General features: G+C 39.2%; 1 protein-coding gene across 2 annotated transcripts in view; it reads right to left on the bottom strand.

Annotated features, from left to right (window-relative positions):
* Dek (protein) overlaps nucleotides 1-20,745 on the bottom strand; it is an 89,935-nt gene that overhangs the window by 23,793 nt on the left and 45,397 nt on the right. The window contains exons 5-7 of one of the 2 annotated variants that reach the window (XM_071690581.1): nucleotides 19,592-19,733; nucleotides 15,718-16,032; nucleotides 9,228-9,364 (exon numbers count right to left, since the gene is read on the bottom strand). In XM_071690581.1, the coding sequence (XP_071546682.1) occupies nucleotides 9,353-9,364; nucleotides 15,718-16,032; nucleotides 19,592-19,733 (469 nt within the window). In that variant the 3' untranslated portion in view covers nucleotides 9,228-9,352. Of the gene's footprint in view, nucleotides 1-9,227; nucleotides 9,365-15,717; nucleotides 16,033-19,591; nucleotides 19,734-20,745 lie in introns of those variants that run through there. The other variant, XM_071690580.1, reaches the window with a different exon arrangement.

Genomic DNA, 20,745 nt, shown 5'->3' with positions numbered 1-20,745 from the left:
TCCACTTGCCCACTTCACTGATGTTCCCATTTGTTCTGTCTTATGAACGTTATTTACCTCCCTTCCAAAACCTCATTTTAATCTCCCTAAACTTTAAAGATACTCTCTCACTCCATCTCTAGTTTACCCTCTTTTTGAACCCTTGCACCTTTCACTTGATCTCCTGCTGCTTTCTTTTATACATCTCCCATTCATTTGCACTCCATCCTTGCAAGTATCATCCAAATGCCTCTTTTCTTTTTGACTGACAACTTCACTTCTTCATCCCACCACTTGCTACCCTTTTTAATCTACCCACCTTCCACCTTTCTCATGCCACATGCATCTTGTGCACATGCCATCACTGCTTCCCTAAATGCATCACACTCACCCACTTCCCTGACATCATTTGCTCTCATCTTTTGCCATTCTACATTCAATCTCTCCTGGTGTTTCCTCACCCAAGTCTCCTTTCCAAGTTCACTTACCACTCTCTTCTCCCCAACATTATCTCCCTTTTTTTTTTTTCTAACTAATACAATTCTTCACCACCTCCACAAGATACTGATCAGCCATCCCTCATCTGCCCCTCTCAGCACATTAACACCCAAAAGTCTCACATTTACACGCATATCAATTAAAACGTACTCCAATAATGCCCTTTGACCATCTCTCCTACTCACATACATATGCTTATGTATATCTCTTTTTCAACCAGGCATTCCCAATCACTAGTCTTTTTTCGGCACAAAAATCCACAAGCTCTTCACCATTACCATTTACAACACTGAATACCCCATGTATGCCAATTATACCCTCAAGTGCCACATTACTCACCTTCACAATCACTAAAATCTGGTCTTGTGTGTCAAAGCTGCTGACACATTCACTCAGCTGCTCCAAAACACTTACCTCTCATGACCAGGTGCATAAGCAACAATAATCACCCATCTCTCTTCATCCACTTTCAGCTTTACCCACATCAATCTAGAATTTATTTTCTTACACTCTACCACATACTCCCAAAACTCCCGCTTCAGGAGTAGTGCTACTCCTTTCTTACCTTTTGCCCTCTCACTAACCCCTGACTTTACTCCCAAGACTTTCCCAAACCACCCTTCCCTGGGGACTGGGGAGAAAGAATACTTCCCATGTATCCCCTACGTCTTGTAAAAGGCGACTAAATGGGGAGGGAGCAGGGAACTGGAAATCCTTACCTCCATTTTTAGTTTTTCAAAGGAAGGAACAGAGAAGGGGGCCAAGCGAGGATTTTCCCTCTTAGGCTCAGTCCTGTTCTTAATGCTACCTTGCTAACAAGGGAAACAGTGAACATACATGTTCTTTTTTTTTAATTATACCTAATCACTGTACAGTGTCAGCTAGGTAGCACCAGGAAACAGACAAAAAATGGCCCATTCACTCATATACACACACATATATATACATAAACGCACATATACATACATATACATAACATATACATGCACATGCATAGGACACATATACACATATGTACATATTCATGCTTGCCTTCAACCAAATCTGTTGCCATCCCGCCATACAGGAAACAGCATTGCTGCCCCTTGCTTCAGCGACGTAGCGCTAGGAAAACAAGACAAAAAAGCCCACATTTGTTCACACTCAGTCTCTAGCTCTCATGTGTAATAATTCAAAATCACAGCTCCCTATCCACATCCAAGCCCCATAGACCTTTCCATGGTTTATCACAGATGCTTCACATGCCCATGTTCAGTCCACTGACAGCACATCGATCCCAGTATACCAGATCATTCCAATTCACTCTATTCCTTGCACACCTCTCATTCTTCTGTATGTTCAGGCCCTAATTGCTCAAAACTTTTTTCACTCCATCCTTCCACCTCCAATTTGGTCTCCCACTTCTTTCCTTCCACCTGACACATATATCTTATTTGTCAATCTTTCCTCACTCATTCTCTCCATATGCCCAAACCATTTCAACACATATATTTTGGTGCATTACACAATAGCTAGAGACTGAGTGTGAGCAAAAGTGGCCTTTTTTTCTGTTTTCCTGGCGCTATCTTACTGAAGCAGGGAGTAGCGATGCTATTTCCTGTGGGATGGGGTAGCGCCAAGTCATGTGTGAAGGGAAGCAAGTATGAATATGTACATGTGTATATACAATATGTGGTGTGAGGTGGTTTGATCGAGTAAGTAATGTAAGGGTAAGAGAGATGTGTGGAAATAAGAAGAGCATGGTTGAGAGAGCAGAAGAGGGTGTTTTGAAATGGTTTGGGCACATGGAGAGAATGAGTGAGGAAAGATTGACAAAGAGGACATACGTGTCGGAGGTGCAGGGAACGAGGAGAAGTGTGAGACCAAATTGGAGGTGGAAAGATGGAGTGAAAAGATTTTGAGTGATCGGGGCCTGAACATACAGGAGGGTGAAAAGTGGGCAAGGAATAGAGTGAATTGGATCGATGTGGTATACCGGGGTCAACGTACTGTCAATGGATTGAATCAGGGCATGTGAAGCGTCTGGGGTAAACCATAGAAAGTTGTGTGGGGCCTGGATGTGGAAAGGGAGCTGTGGTTTCGGGCATTATTGCATGACAGCTAGAGGATGAGTGTGAACGAATGGGGCCTTTGTTGTCTTTTCCTAGTGCTACCTCGCACACATGAGGGGAGAGGGGGATGGTATTCCATGTGTGGCGAGGTGGCGATGGGAATGAATAAAGGCAGACAGTGTGAATTGTGTGCATGGGTATATATGTATGTGTGTGTGTGTGTGTGTGTGTATATATATGTGTACATTGAGATGTATAGGTATGTATATTTGCGTGCGTGGATGTGTATGTATATACATTGTGTAGGGGGGTGGGTTGGGCCATTTCTGTCGTCTGTTTCCTTGGGCTACCTCGCAAACGCGGGAGACAGCGACAAAGCAAAATATATAAAAATATATTGATGGCATGTGCAAAATATGCATGTGGCACGAGAAAGGTGGGAGGTGGGCAGATTAGAAAGGGTAGTGAGTGGTGGGATGAAGAAGTAAAGTTGTCAGTGAAACAGAAAAGAGAGGCATTTGGAAGACACTTACAAGGAAGGAGTGCAAATTAGGAGATGTAGAAAAAATAGTGGCCAAAGGTCCAGAGGAAGGTGCAAGGTTTGAAAAAGAGGGCAGATTTGAGTTGGGATGATTGAGTATCATTAAACTTTGGGAAGAACAAAAAGACATTTTGGAAGGAGGTTACTAATGTGCATCAGACAAGAACAAATGGGAACATCAGTGAAGGAGGCAAGGGGAATGATAATAGGTAGTGATGAAATGAGATGGAGTGAGTATTTGAAGGTTTGTTGAAAATGTTTTGGCTCCTAATTTTTTTTGGATTCACAAAGTGTCAAATTTTAAATATCATATCTTTGGATGTGGCCAACACTGAGAATTCATACTTTTATGCAAGAAAGTACTTCTAATACATCACAAGTTGGTGCAAACTAGAGGTTTCTATCCTTTCTAGATCCTGAGACATATGGCCCTAAACATGTCCACAAATATAAACGGGCAAAAAATGTACCAACTTTGAAGCTCAAAATGACCATGTGGGACGGCTTACACTTTTTTTTTTTTTTTTTTTTTTTTTTAGCAAAAAAACACTGGAAAGAATACATCTTGAAATACTAATGGCTGAATTTTCATTGTGGTTTTAATTCTTTTCTGGTCTTATAGGAATTTGAAATTTTGCTTGAAATTTATTTTGCGCATTTTTGGTAGTTTGCTGACACTCCTGCTTTGGTCCATGGTGGCTAAACCACTGCCAATTTCTTCACCTGTAAGTTTTTGTTACATTTTATATGAAACTGGCAACCCCATCGCCTAGAGGCCACACCTGATAGCTGTGCAGGTCCAGCCACAGGCCCACCCACCCACCTACCAACCAACCAGCCAACCATATGTTTTAACATTTTATCTTGAGCCTGTACCACACATATCCTTTAGAAATGTTTCCAAAAGTTTTTAATGTAGACCTGACTTGTCCTGACAGTTTGTATTGTCTTCCTGTAGCAGCTGCTGGCAAAGCATCAATTGTTGTCAATTTGTGTTGCTCTGGAATCCAACAGGTATCCTTTCTAGATGGCCAGTAAAACTGTAGGCTTGGTCCATGAGGTTGCATGAATATAATCAATGCATCTTTTTCTTCTTCTCACACTTCACAAATGTTTCCAAGCACTAACTGTAACACATCAATTTGGACGGAGTTCACAGAACTTGGAGTAACCAATTTCTGGACCATTAAGGTTCTTGTATGCAGTGTGCAGTTCTTTCAAATTGCACAACAGTAGTCATTTTTGTTTCTGGACTTTTTCTCATCAATTCTGACTGATGTGCTGTCTTTCTTTCCAGGACAAGTTCGACGAAACTCACCATCTTCATGAAACTTATGAACTTTCCCTGTCACTTCTGGAAATGGCCTTCCTTTCTTTTTTCCTGGGGTTGCTAGAATACCAGACTTTTATCCGGTTCCTTGCTCTTCTCACCATTCTAGTTAAAACACCAAATTCTTGAGCTGTTTTTTCTATACTCCAACTGTCAGGTTCTAGAGTCAGAATCTGAACTTTCATATCTTGTTTGCTAATGACATCTGGCTCTTTAATTCTGCTAACAAAATCCCATAGTATTCACAATTCCTGCATCTCTGCTTGCTAGAGCTTGGTTCTCATTAACCCACATCTAACCCATTAATTATTGACACTTTTTGATGAGCATCTTGCAATAATTCCCTTGATTTCCTCCTTGTATATGCAGGCAAATCTCTCCTGCTTCATATGAGAGATGTCAAGTGTTGAGTAGCTTGTAGCAGGCTTCTACTGTTGAAGTTCTTTTTGGACTTTTGAGGGTTCACCAAATTACTTGATAACACTGAAGTCATTCATTCAATTTCAACAGTCTTCTGCTTTCTGCAACTAGGCAGAGCTGTCCAGGATTAATGTCTTTACCAGTCATTCCCTTTAAGAGGTGAGCAGTTTCACTCTCAACTATCCCAGATGATTTTGTTGGCAATACTTCTTTATGACTTCCAAAGGGATTACAGCAGTGTTTCTGAAAATTTTCATATCTGGTCAACATAACTTAATGATGAGTGCATATACATGCCTCCTCTCCTTGAATCTCCTCTTTGTTTTCAAAGGAATAGTAGTCCCCTCTCTTAAACTGTCAGTTCTGAACATGGTTTCAAATGGCATTGTCTGGTGTATGTTTGCAGATGACACTTTGTCCCTTGTCTGCTTCCAATAGTACAGGTTTGCAGTTTTCTCTTTCTCCATAGGCTCGTCAACAACAGCACTACCTGTACTTAAAGTTTCTGTCAATTTAACTCTAATTCAAAACAAATAGTGCTCATTATCTGGTTGTACAATGTTTTCAACAAAAATAAAAATGCTAATCTAACAGCAGCATGTAAGCCTTACTTGAATATCTAATCTCTGATAAAAATATAAAATAAAACATAAGGTCAACAAGCTACCAAAAACACGTGCAAAATAAATTTTGAGCAAAATTTTAAATTCCTATTAGACCAGAAAAGAATTGACACCACAATGAAAATTCAGTCCCTAGTATTTCAAGATGTGTTCTTTCCAGTGGTTTTTGTAGAAAAAAAAAAAAAAAAAGTGCGAGATGTCGAGATGTCCCACATGGTCATTTTGCACTTCAAAGTTGATACGTTTTTTGCACTTTTATATTTGTGGCCATGTTTAGCGCCATATATCTCAAGATCTTGAAGGGATAGAAACTGTCAGACTGCACCAACTTGTGATATAATAGAAGTACTTTCTTGCATAAAAGTATGAATTCCCAGTGTTGGCCACAACCAGAGATATGATATTCTAAAACTGACACCGTGAATCCAAACAAAATTTGGAGCCAACTTTGGCAATTTTTTATAAAGTACTAAATCCTACAGCTCTGCTGACATGATTTTCGAATTCTACATTAAAAATTGACCCTAAAGACAAACTTTCAAAGCAATCACACTTCCTGTTATGGAAAGGTGGCTAAATGAAAATGGAAAAAATGCTTTGGCCACCAATGTGATGGACAGAAAAGGTGTTGTTTGGAGAGTCTAGTGAGAGAATGACAAAAGATATGGAGCTAAAAGTTTGCAGAACTTCCTTTGGAACCCAGAGGAATGTCTCAACAAAGCTACAACAAAAACTGAGAGGGTCAACTGGGGACCACTGATCCACTTGGCATGGGATGACTTGTAATAGTTTCACCCCTGTTCCTTAGCTTTGCCCTCACACTGATGCCTGACTTTACCCCTAAGACACTTCTAACCATTCTTCCCCTTTACCTTTGAGCTTTGTTTCACTTTCCTTTCCTCAAACATTCTACCTCTCTCTTTTCTTTTCATCTTGGTTACAGCCACACACATTCAGACACTCACAACCCAAGTCTTGAGAAGGATGAGTAGCACTCCTCACATGGCTCCTCCTTCTGATCCATCCTTTAGATGCTGAAATACAAAATCTCCAGTCCCCCACTTATGCCCCTCTTAAAAGCCTTCTACAACACACAGGAACTGCGATGATAGAATTCTTTTTCCCTACCTTACCCTAGGTATCCCTTTTACCATTATGGCACTCCCACAGTGCTCTGTAAGCTGGCTGTATCCAGCGGGAGGGATCACAGGTCAAAAGGTATAGTGATGTCTGCATGTCTGTGTGGACAGACTGATTATATAGAATTATCTGCTGGATCAACAGGAAAGGTCACTGACGACAGAGAGTGTGCAAAGCAAATGAGCATTAATTGTTCAGTGTCTGCAGTGGCAGTTTCATCATGAGGATGAAGGGTCTTGGGATATATTGGATCAGTGTTTGTACTGATGTACAAAATAGATAGGATAGTATGACACGTGTCTGGGCAGTGTGGTCTCCGACTGGTGAATACCTGATGGGGTCGTGTTTGGGACCGAGCTGAAAGAGCAGATGTATAGTAATTTCTGCGAGTATGTTATGTTAGTGGTGTTTGCAGGGGGGGATATATATATATATATATCATATTTTATTATACTTTGTCGCTGTCTCCCGCGTTTGCGAGGTAGCGCAAGGAAACAGACGAAAGAAATGGCCCAACCCCCCCCCATACACATGCATATACATACGTCCACACACGCAAATATACATACCTACACAGCTTTCCATGGTTTACCCCAGACGCTTCACGTGCCCTGATTCAATCCACTAACAGCACGTCAACCCCGGTATACCACATCGCTCCAATTCACTCTATTCCTTGCCCTCCTTTCACCCTCCTGCATGTTCAGGCCCCGATCACACAAAATCTTTTTCACTCCATCTTTCCACCTCCAATTTGGTCTCCCTCTTCTCCTCGTTCCCTCCACCTCCGACACATATATCCTCTTGGTCAATCTTTCCTCACTCATTCTCTCCATGTGCCCAAACCATTTCAAAACAACCTCTTCTGCTCTCTCAACCACGCTCTTTTTATTTCCACACATCTCTCTTACCCTTACGTTACTTACTCGATCAAACCACCTCACACCACACATTGTCCTCAAACATCTCACTTCCAGCACATCCATCCTCCTGCGCACCACTCTATCCATAGCCCATGCCTCGCAACCATACAACATTGTTGGAACCACTATTCCTTCAAACATACTCATTTTTGCTTTCCGAGATAATGTTCTCGACTTCCACACATTCTTCAAGGCTCCCAGAATTTTCGCCCCCTCCCCCATCCTATGATCCACTTCCGCTTCCATGGTTCCATCCGCTGCCAAATCCACTCCCAGATATCTAAAACACTTTACTTCCTCCAGTTTTTCTCCATTCAAACTCACCTCCCAAATGACTTGACCCTCAACCCTACTGTACCTAATAACCTTGCTCTTATTCACATTTACTCTTAACTTTCTTCTTTCACACACTTTACCAAACTCAGTCACCAGCTTCTGCAGTTTCTCACATGAATCAGCCACCAGCGCTGTATCATCAGCGAACAACAACTGACTCACTTCCCAAGCTCTCTCATCCCCAACAGACTTCATACTTGCCCCTCTTTCCAAAACTGTGAAGTTGTCAACATGTGAGGCAAGGGTAAGCTTTTCATTTCTACTTGGGGGTTGGATGGCAGGGATCTCATACTAATGCAAAGAACTGAGTGCCAGGGATGTTGAGGTGGGATTGTACTGAGAGATGTGTAGGTGTTTATGTCTGTGTTTGCCAGATAGCCAGTAACTGTTCTGAGTACTCTATTTTGAGTGGTATGTTGCCATAATATTTTTCAAGAGGGTGGATGGCTTGGCAGGTAAACTATTATTTTGAGGATGCCAGTTTTTTCTCCTTGTCCATATCTGATAACAGTCTGTGTTCTTAGGGCATTCACGTACTGATGTTTTTGGTGTGGGACATATGTGCCGTGTGTATCGTATGGGATAACTAGAATGGTTGGTATTTTGTTGAGGGTATAGGTCAGATTCATGTCCATCTGGGATTAAAAGTTACTGAAGACTTCATTGGGGTCAAGGAAATTCTGTTGAGTCAGCTGTTGTTCCACTAGAGTTGCATGTTTGTTTCTGATACTATAGTGTCAGGCTGTTGTGTTTTGATTCAGAGGTCGTCTGTGTATGAAAGAAACTTCCTGTTGTAGTTTCCTAAACATAATGGGATTTTGTTTTAGATGAGACTATAGAGGGCTGAAGAAAGAATAATCCGTGAGGAACTCCATCAAAGAGTTTAAACGTTTTAGAGATAAAGCCACTGAGAGTGGCTATGAAATTGGCCAACCACTTTGTCCCTGTTATGGATGGTCGCATCAGTATAATTTGTGTCAGGATGTACCAAATGGCAGCATCAAATGCTTTGTTGATGTCTAGATGTTACAGGACTTCCCCTGCTTGGGGTTACACCATGACTGAAAAGTTACCTTTAACAAGGCTTTATTATCAGTTGACGAAAGAGATTAGTTTCACTATAGAAAGGAGTCCATTCTGTCCCTGCTATTGATAGTTGCATAGCCTAGGAACTGTAGAAGTCCTAGGAAAAAAGGGTCCTGGAATAATGCCAAGAGCCTCTGAGAAAGTAGTCGAGGTCATTATAAAATGAATGAAAGGTATTTGTAGCTATGCTGCTCAGCAGCTGACTTCTATGCAGAGATGTTCCACACATGAAATGATCATGGTTAAGCTTCAATAATTCCAAAACTGTTTGCTACTAACATTGGTCAATTATGTCTAAGTTTCACATAATTTTTTCTCATCAGTAAAAATAATATCAATCATCAGCTAAAGTCAGGTGAGACAACATGTCATCCATGACTGGCTGCTTGGAGTCCTTCATATAATCATCCTCATGGCGACACTGGTCACACCACTTTCTGTGGAGTAACGAAATTACACTATTAGGGCTGAGTCCTTAATACAGAAACAGTATTAACACTTGTCAGGTGCAGATATAGTAATAAGAAATATATATGGATTTGCTATATTGTCTCTGACTGGCTTGCTGTCACTAATATGGGTTCAGATCTTTGCTGTTTGCCTCAACTTGAAAACTTGCTGTCACATATCTGGTGCTACTCTAAAAATAAGTAATTAATTAATTTAATCTTTAAAGTAAATATCATAAAAGGTAAATCTTGTCTGTACTTCTATGGAAATAACAATCAACTGATTGTTTGTATGTACTCCTTCACTGATACAGTAGATGGCATACCACCATTGGCTACAGGTATCACCATCAGTGAAGCTGGTGGCTCATGATTAGCAAGAATAGCCAAAGTTGAAAGAAATTCATAACCACCTTGTTTCTGCACAACTGGCTCATTCCCAAGCCTTATTTTCTCTTGTGACTTGATAATTTGTCCACTACATGTGCCATTTCAAAAATCTGATCTGCAATTTCAATTTGTAGATGTATCCTGCTGAAGTTGAGCAGGACTCTTATCACTCAATGCAAAAAACAATCTCTATACCTGAATCTCTTGAAAACAGTCGCTTTATAAACGATGCCTAAAGGCTCTGAGCAATGGCAGTTGTAATTCTTGATAACTGATCCAACCCTAGAAGGCATACATGTGGAAATCACAGGATACACACAAAGGGATTTACAAAAATACGTTGGTAATGACCACTCTCCATATTGGTTCCAATTCAAGATTTTCTCTTTTTTATATCAGTGTTAATAGAAGTCAGCATGTTTTCAATACTAAACTTTATGAACAGATCACACCGACAATTGACCAGCTATGGAATTCATCTCTCTCCACAACTATTCCTCTTCACTACCTTTTCAGATTTGATTTCATTAATATGACATGCAAGCATTTTCCCATTCTTGGTTTATGTACAGCAATTACTCTTACAGTTGAACAACTATCAATAACAAGTTCAGTTTGTACAGAAAAAAGCTGCAAGTGATACAATGTTAGACAAGACTATGAATGAATAGTCATGTATGATCAGCTATACAGAGAGGCAAATATTTCAGCCCAGTTGCTTCCATGGGGTATGATGACCCATTATACAGCTTATAGAATCTGTCAGTTGCAGAAAAAAATGTGATTCATTAATACACTAACAGTAATGATCAGTAACAAAAAACAGTATTTTTTTTTCACACTGAAGGCTCCAGTCATGGATAAAAATCCACACCTAGGCTGGGCCTTAATAGAAATATGGAGATTTCTGAAACGGTTAAAGAAACAAGGGAAAGTATTTACGAATTTTTGAGAAAGTGAAAAACCCTGTCTCTTGAAATGTGGCAAGTCATAATTATAAGGGAAACACATGAGAAAGTAGAGAGTTCCAAAGCTGTGACCTGTAAGGAAAGAAGCAGGTTAAAGAGCCCAACCTTGAGTTGCCAATGGCCACACTGTAATCATGTGATGCAGTAGCTTGCTGAGTATTGTGTGATCTAGCTAGTGGTGTTGGTACACTAGCTGCCAGCTCCTGGGAGCAAAAACCAAAGGAATACCTACAGAAGAGGGAAAGTGAACCAACATTGCAGCATAAGACACGACGATCAAATCTAAAAGTTAGCCTGGGACAGTATATAAGTTGGGTTGTTTTTTGTCTCAACTCTGTGAAGTATGGATGCAGAGCTTGAAGCATCCCAGAAGTGAGAGCAGTACTCCATACAAGAACGAATCAATTCTTTGTATAAATGGAGCAACTGTTCAGAAGAAGTTTCGACATTTAAACAGTACACCCAGTTTCAAAAGGATTTTATATTTACACACAAACACACATAACAATGTATCAATGAGCACAATAGGATGAGAGAGAGACTGACACATCATCATTGTGAGATCTTATCTTCACATGCACTTGTATGGATATCAAGAACATACAATAAACAAACTGGTATAAGTGAACACATAATACTCTAGTTTGACTAAGAGGTAGATGAGGACATTAAAAGATTAGAGGTGAGGCAAGACATAAAGAGAAGATAAAATTGTGGAAACTTAACAAACCTCAACAATTTCTATGGTAACATAGATCGAGAAATGGAGTTCAGAAGCTAGGAACTGGGGTTTTATGGTGCGAGGTTCTGTAAAATTTGCAACAGGTTAGGAACATAGGTGCCTCAAGCCACAAATACAGATGGAACGGTATCAACAAGAATGGTTTAATAAAAAATGCCAAATAGCAAAGGAGCTTTTCAATATGTGCAGTGGCAAAGACTGACAGCACTCCAGCTAGCTAGCAGCTGCAAAGTATGAGACCAAGGAATAAGCATAACAAGATCAGGAAGGCAGAACAAAGAGAGTATGAAAAAAATATTGTGGACAAGACATGAGAAAACCCAAAAATTTTTGCACAAATTCATCAGAAGTCAGTTAAAAAACAACTAATCAGGCAAAGGAATGGTTGAGGATGCTGTACGGATAAAAGATGAAATGAATCCGGAGTGGCATTAATTCATGGGTTAGGTACCTAAAGTCTCCATGAATTTTCAGATCATGAATTCTAGTTTAATAGGAATTAATAAGTTAGGTGCTGCAGGCAAAAATATATGCATTAAATGCTTTAAAAAAAACTATACATCAAATACAGTGAATAGACACAATAAAGAAAACCAATGATTGTTCAACTTGTGCAAGACTGGCCTATAATGACTCTATTGACACAGAATCACTGGTAATTTAGTCCTCAAACTTACCCTCCAATGCATGATAATGTCTCAACAAAGAACCTGCTTATCAGTTTGTCACTGATATCCAGGTCCTTAAAACACATCATCATTACCTACCAATAAAGGGGGAGGCTGGAACCTTGTTCCTCATGTGGGGAAGGCAAGGAGCCTTGCCCTTCAGGTATTGTTTGGAGAGTAGATGAGCCTTGCTCCTCAAGCAGTGGTGGGGAAGGTGAAGAGCTTTGTTCCTACAGTACTAATGGAAGTGGCAAAGAGCCTTATTCCTTAAAATAATAGGTTGGGAATTGAAAAGTACTGTTCCTCAAATGCTGGTGGGGTAGGCAAGGAGCCTTGTTCATCAGGTACTGGTGGGGGAGGCAAAGGGTCTTGTTCCTCAGATAATGGTGGGTAAAGTGAGAAGCACTGTTCCTCAGATACTGGTGGGGGATGCAAAAAGACTTGTTCCTCGGGTAGTGGAGAGGAAGACAAGGAGCCATATTACTGTCACTGATTGGGGAGGTGAGGAGCATTTTTCTTCAGTTACTAGAGGGGGGGAGCTGAATAACCTTGTTCCTCAGTTTCTGGTGTGGGGTTGTAAAGATCCTTGTTCCTAGGGTGCTGGTGGGGGTGGTGAAGAGCCCCATTACTCAGATACTGGTGGGGGAGACAAGGAGCCCTGTTTGTTCAGATACTGGCAAGGGAAGTGAGGAACACTGTTCATCAGATGCTCGTGAGGAAGGCAAGGAACCTTATTCCTCATGGACTGGTAGGGGAGGTAAGGAGCCTTGTTCCTCAAATACTACAGATGGCAGCAAGAAGCCATGTTCCTCAGATACAAAGAAATCCAGGAATACTGATCCTTATGCTGGTGGGGGGTGTGGTGTGTCCAGTTCCTCAGGTATTGGTGGGGGAGGCAATTTACCAGACCATCCTCTGTAGCACCTAGAGCATGAATCCAGTGATAACTCCATTGCATAAAATAAATTATTCAGGATCATTTACAACCACTAAGTGCAGCCACCACCACTTGGCCAAGAATTATGAAATTTTGACCAATAAATTTTAAAAAAGAAGTACAACAGAGGTACCCATGAACTGGTATATGTGAACTATCATGACTCCACTATAAAAAGTTCAAAAGTGTTTTCAAAGTCTTACAATCTATAAACCAAACACCAGTGAAATGGAGTAGAAAAAATGAGATATCTAGAAATGATGTAAAAGAATACTAAATGGTCTTGACCCATTCAAGGCTCAAACCTACCTAGACAAAAAGAAGACTGGTAATGGAACTGAACCACAACCCAGTTTCAGAGATTAATGTGATCTGTAGGGTTCTGCAAAAGATAATTAGAAAGCAAATGGATGACCTTGTACCAGAGAGAGAGAGAGAGAGAGAGACTTTTCGATAAGAGGAAACGCTGGATGGATTTTTTCCATCTGGACTACTATAAAGCAACTGACACTGAAATGCATGGGAGTCTGATTAAGAAACTGGATCACCATGCAGAAATAAGGGGGAAACTTCATCAATGGATTGAAGATAATTTATAACAAAGGACACCTAGGAGGAATCTTTTCTATGTGGGTTAAGGTGAGAAGTGGAGCATTACTCTTCTTTATCTATGAAGATGACTTGTTTAAGGGTATGGACTCCTACCTGAATACATTTGCAAAAGATGCAAAGGCTAAAAGGGAAGTGAAAAATGAGGACTGCATCTTGCAAAGGGACCAAAGCAGACTCCAAAACTGGTCTGATACACAGTTAATGAAATTCAACCGAAGTAAATGTAAATCAATGAGATGGTGCGAGTGAAATGAGGCCTCAACATGATCTAAGCATAACAACTGTGTGTGTTAGAAAGTCTTGGGAGATGACCATCTCAAACCCATCGCCAAACCCACATCAAAGGAATGGTCAAGTAAACAAGCAATTGGCTGGCAAATATTAAGAGTAGTTTTCAAGTATATGGGTAAGGAAGTCGTTAGCAAGATATTCATATCCTACAGAAGGCTAAATCTAGAATATGCTTCTCAAGTTTGGTTAAAGCACCTGGAGAAGCAGAAATAGCCAATAGCAAAGTTCCAGAGATGGGCAATAACAAGTACCAGAATTAAAAGAGCTGAGTTATAGAGAAAGGTTAGAGGCTTTCAATTTGCCCACTTTGGAGGAGGGAAGACTGAAGGGTGACCCAATGACAACCTTTAAGTTTTAAAAACTGACATAATGAAAGCAGAGAATAGTTCTTCATGAGATGGAAGGACACAGCAACAAGAAGACATAAAGTTTTCAAAACAGAATGATGAAGACGAGAAAAATTTCTCATGTGATGTAACAATTAAGGAACAGCAGAGTCCTTCTGACCCTGCACTATGCTGGAGATGGAGATCAAGAATCCAGGATGTAGAAATGAGTTATTTGAGGGGAGCAAGTGGTATGACTAGATGGAATGAGGAAAGTATTAACTGTGTGTATGAGATATTTGGTATGGTAGAGAATGCAAAGGGAATGAATTGTTGAATGACAGAATGGGTGAAATGTAATACTTTGAGGTCGTTCGAGCACTTGGAAAGGATGCAAGATGGGGAGTTTACAGGGAAAAGTGTTTTATCAAATGGGTTAGTGTGAGAGAAAGACCACCTGTGACATGGGAAAATTGGTGGAAGAGTACAAGAAAGAGGGAAATGGAGAAAGAATGCCTCACACAATGGTGTATGCGAGGGTGGAACATAAGGACATAATTAGGTTGAGGTTCTTTTGCCATGGCAATCCCTTTATGGGAGTTCCTGGAGAGAACAGGTGTCAGAGATATAGAATGATAGACAATAAGAGCAGAGCAACCTGAGAACATAACATGAAATGAAGCAAGAAACTTCTTAACAAATATGTAAATATGTAAAGTACTTTTATTGTAAAAGAGTGGTGGATGAATGGAATAACATAATTAAAGACATGGTTAATGCAGACAGCATACATAAATTTAAGAATTTGTGTGATGGTAGAGAATGTTCAAGACTTGAGGTCCTACAAGCATTAAATTTCCTCCATGTTATTGATGTGAAGAGTAAATGTCAGTGTGTGTCAAATGTTATGTCTAGAAATGGTTGGTGTTTTATTCAGTGGTAGAGACTGGCCATTCAAGGTGACTGGAGAGTGTAAGCTGGATTCATGTCTGTCTGGCATTTAAAGTGACTGAAAATTTCTGCAGAGATGCACACATTCTGTTCTAGGTAAGTCACTGTTCCAGTTGTGTTATGTACTGTTGCATGACATGATACTACTGTGGTGTCAGGGGATGTGATGTAATTTTTTAAGATTTGCATAAGGTAATAGGAGGTCGTCTTTAACTATGTCTTAAAAGTTCATTTACCGAAGGTATCCAACATTCCTTTATCTTTCTTCTTGTTCATGTGAATCTGATATTTCATTTGTTCCTGAGCTTCTCATGCTTTCCTGCTTTCCCTCTGTACAAACACGTATGAGCTGGCAGTACTTCCATCAAAGTTAAGGCTACTTCCTCCAAGAGTGAAAAGAGCTCAAAACTCTACTGATAGCAATTAGAAAAAATATCTAACATCCTTAATACTTACCGAAGGAGGCTGCTTGACTTTCTTCGCCAAAGGTTCATCATCTGAATCAGAATCATCAGAGTCTGCAGTTCTAGAGCGTTTGGTGGATGTGGCTTTCTTGGCTGCTCCTCCTCTCTTGGCTGGAGTTTTCTTGGCCGGAGTCTTCTTGCCTGGGGTCTTCTTAGGTTTCTCATCTACATCCTCTTCATCACTCTCTAACTCCTCTGATTCTGATTCATTACTCTCACTACCACCACTTCCAGAGTCATCCATTGATGTATTGTTCCGTCTCTTTTTTTCTTGACCTTTCTTTGGTCTCCCTCTCCCTTTACCTTTCTGAAAGTACATTCAAAATTACATTACTTTCCTACAAAAATATAAGTAGGTACTCCATTCCCAATTAACTGGGTTGGATCAGGTACATACAGCATCTAAATCATGCCTTCCGTTTCTTACATCACAGACCTATGTTAATCAACATAAATATATTTATACATACATAATTCATTTTAATTATAATTACCCATGCACCAATTTCTATGACAAGAGAGAGAGAATCCAGGCCAATCATCTGCCTCTCCTACAGTCCCATATCACATCTATCCTCAGTATCCAACAGAACAGAACAGAACATTCAACTCTCACCCTAAACACTGCTCTCACACAACATATCCAACCAAAGTCCCCTCCCACACAGTACTAACAGCACGTGACAATAAAAAAGCATTTAACATTGTCCCCTGACACTTCATCACCCACAAAATAACTGACATCACCCCACAAAAAGATGACAAAGATTAGCTGGCTAGTTCCATAAACAGCTATCATGCCAGATTCTCATAACAGCCTCACCAATTCTCATCACTCTCTTCCACACATTCCAATACCTCAGGCAAACCTCAATACGAAGGTCCTTTCATATGCAGACAACCTACCAATCACATCATGACACAACAGCATCCACTTTAAACTATGCCTCACTTAACTGCACTCTCTTAAAAGCAAATATCACAAACCTACAAATCAAACAAAACTGAGCATTCAGAACAATCACTGGGTGCCTAACACCAAAACATTTAATACCTACACAATGGAACACAGATCTTCCCAGTGAAACCCCACCTCAACATGGATGGCACTCAATTCTAGGCCTGAGTCACTCATATCCACTCTGTAGCTGTTATGTTTCAAGCATCAAAACCAAAGCCCTCCATTAACAACTAAACCCCACAGACCTAATATTGTAGGTAATGGGTCCTAACAGAATCCGATTAAAATGAACCATATATGTCTGCACCTTATAAATAATGGAAAATATATATATGTGCCACATAAATGTACTCTTCCTGACTGTTCCCACCAACTTATGGTAAGTACAGCTTTTATATCCCATATTCTTCATCTTCTGATACATCTGACACATCAGACGTATTATTCATATTTATTTATACTTTGTCGCTGTCTCCCACATTAGCAAGGTAGCGTAAGGAAACAGACGATAGAATGGCCCAACCCACTCACATACACATGTATATACATAAATGCCCACATACTTACAAATACATACCTATACATTTCAATGTATACATACAAATACATCCACAGACATATAAATACATACACATGCACATATTCATACTTGCTGCCTTCATCCATTATTTTTTCTTTTTTAATTTGAGTTTGGCCTTTAAGTGTGTATAGGTACTTAAATGTACATGGGAAGGATTAATTCTGTTAACTTTAAGGATTATCTTGTATTCATAAGCTGATGTCAGTTTACAATATAACTGGTTTTACAAGATTACGATGTAAGAAACTTAGCATGGTTATGCTTAAACACCTCTACAGTGTCTAAATATTTACCTATCATCTGAAACTTCAATCCCATTTGAACAGGATGGACCCAAAGCAAACAACCTCACTTTCTAACTTATGCCAAATACTCTAAGGAGAAGAGAGACTTCCACACCATTATAAGAACTTTGTATTTAATGCTGCATCTTCAGATAACTTTTTGTCAAGGGAGAATACTGTTGTTATTGAAAACTCCACACACTTGCATAATCATCTGCATTCCTCCAAAATGATAAAAGGGTGCATCAATACTTTTATGTGAAAAAACACTATCATACAAATATCTAAATAATCTTTAAGACTGAAACTCTTAGATGCAGAAAACTACAAACAGTCTCTGGCTACTTTTACTCTAATGGTGGGAATACGTACCCGACATAAACAATAATAAAGGTACTTTCACAGTCAAATTCTGCTCGATTCAAATCCAATCCCAGAAGAATTGCTAACAACCAAACAGGAGACAAAAATTCAAGTAATATCAAAAAGCTAAACACAACAGCAAAATACACATAATAATATTACAAACATAAAAGTGACTCACCCAATTCCTTGAACTCTACTAGTGCTATGGATGTCAACATACACTTCCATAGCAGGGGTATATTGGTGTCAATCTACAAATTCTACCTCCAACCTCCCACCAAAAATCAAATTGTGCACAAACTGTAAACTATATTGACTGGCTACAGAAGACATACAAAAAAATCAATGAGAAACTGAAGGTGCCTGGAGGCCCAAATAGTCTCTCTCTAGTGATCTTAGAGGGCAGTTGCAAGCCTCCTTTTGGGATCCACTGCATCTGAAGTGCCTGATACTTTTTCAATGGCCACCTATGCCCACATGTCATGTGCAACATGCCCACTTCATCAATACAAGCACTCTTAAACCCATGAAAATGAGGAATACTGAATGAGTTAACAAGTTTGAAGAGCAAAATCACATATTCTGTTTTGATGTAGAGTAAAGCAGAAATGTACATGGTGAAAGTGCAGAGGACACACTTGTGAGAATGGGAGGTGGACCCCACACAGGATCGACAAAATCAAACATAAGTTCTAATTCATCTGTGGAATTAGCAAACAATTATGGCCTGGAATTATGGGCTCTTAATTCAAAAGACAAAATGATGGTTTTGATATTTCTATATATTTCATTTTGGTCTTGTTGTTAGGGATAGAGTGGTTCTGGCAGTGTACAGTGAAAGTGTTAGTTACCCAAATTATCTGATAAATTATCAGCAGCTATTAGAAACAGTTCAGTGACGAATGTCAAAATAGGTTCAAGCTATGTATCTACAAAGTGTACAGTGTATCTGATCAGCCAGGATATGATATACCTATAGGCTGTGACCTCCAATAGTGTGACTCAATTAAAAAAGAAAAATGATAACCTAGTCTTAGACTAAGCTGTGGTGTGTGTGTATGTTGATTACCAAAACCATCATAGGTATAGTAAACGTGAACTAAATTGAAGAATCTATCATGTCTTCCCGTGACAAGAAAAGAAGAAAGTGATGAGGCTTGTAAAACCAGATGACAAGATGCATCAAGTGATCATAATTCTGTCATTTCTGTGTTGCTAGCAGAGCACAAGACCATTTGTGCTAATAAAACCTGAACCATCCTGTTATCATTACATAAATAGTCCAGCATTCACTTCACGCAGATTAAATATTTAGCTCATAGTATCAAAATTTGAGAGCAATGATGAACTGGAAAATTATCACACTGTTCAGGGCAACATCAATTTCTAAGCAAACACAATGACTACAATGCCAATTTCAAACAAGCTTGTTCATAGTTCCTTTTATCTTGCATGAATCCACAAAAATAGAAGAGATTGTGGCATGGCTTGATAACTTCTAACAACCTTTAACATAATATCCAGCAATTCCAAGAACTTTCTCAAAAGCCCATTCTTCAAAGATACTGGTACACAAATTACCACAGCTTACTGGAGAAGGGAATAATATTCAGTAAAATGAATCACCACTCTCAAGAAAAACATACTAAAAACAGTGAGGAAACAATCATGCTACCTTAGGTGTTTTAGGTGGTTTTCTTCCAGCATCATGTGGTTTAAGCATAAATTCCATTAGTCTTTCTACAACCTCACTCTTATTGCCAGACCGTTCCAAGCCCAGAATCATCAGCATCTTCTTGATCTCTGACATGAATAATCTGTGAAGAAAATTTGACGTTACAAACTGAGAAGACTGCACTTAAAGCACATTATACAACTACTGGTGTATCTATATGTCCAGTGATTATTAAGGGAGAAAATTCTTCATGGACCAGCAATAATTCAAATATGAGACCACTAAATATAAATCTTAACTTCACTACTACCTAAACATTCATATAGTTATCAAGGACACAATATTTCTTCCAAGAGCATCTGTTCTGATATCTCTATTTGTATAAAAGCCAGAATTTGCTATCAAAGCAGGGCAATGCATTTATAATCTTTACCCAAATTTTTTTCAATTACTCATTAATCCTCTAATGCCACAACTGCTTACTCAACAACTGGCTGAAGAACTCTTCAAGATAGTTGAGAGAAAACACCTACCTAGCATTTACATATTAGTAACTACAGAGACTTCTCTATGATATTAATATATGGTGCTCAGTGCATTATCTGCTTATTCATAGCAAGATTGGTGAAAATCAACAAACTTGCAAAATCTAGGCATAGTTCTTGGAACATATGCTACTTATACGATAATGTAAAAAATCTGAACTTCCTTGGGGTCATATGAATTATTTCATTGTCTTCCTTATTCACAGTTCTACTCCTAGTTTTGGATTTTCAGCAAATTTAAAGATCTTAGATACGAAATCCATTTCAGATCATTACTGGAAATGTATATGAAAAGAATGGGGCCAAGGACCATCCCCTGTGACACATTCAGCCAGTTAGAGGTTTCTCCAACTTAAACAATAGTTATTCATCACCTTTTATCTCGAGAAACATATTTAAAACCTTAAAACTATTTCAAGTATCTATTTTGGCTTCCTTGAAAAATATTCAAAATCTCAAATTACTTAAAATAGAATTATACGTTGACTTTCTTTGAAACAAGTCACCAGTTTGTTTTCATAGCATTGGTCTAAAATTCCTTTAATAATTATTATTTTCATAGCATGTCTAAAATTCTTTTAATACTTCTATTATTTTCAATGTCATTAT

Source organism: Panulirus ornatus, chromosome 48, assembly GCF_036320965.1.
Source record: "Panulirus ornatus isolate Po-2019 chromosome 48, ASM3632096v1, whole genome shotgun sequence".
In the NCBI taxonomy this organism is placed as follows: Eukaryota; Metazoa; Arthropoda; class Malacostraca; order Decapoda; family Palinuridae; genus Panulirus; species Panulirus ornatus.
This window is presented reverse-complemented; position numbering and strand designations above follow the sequence as displayed.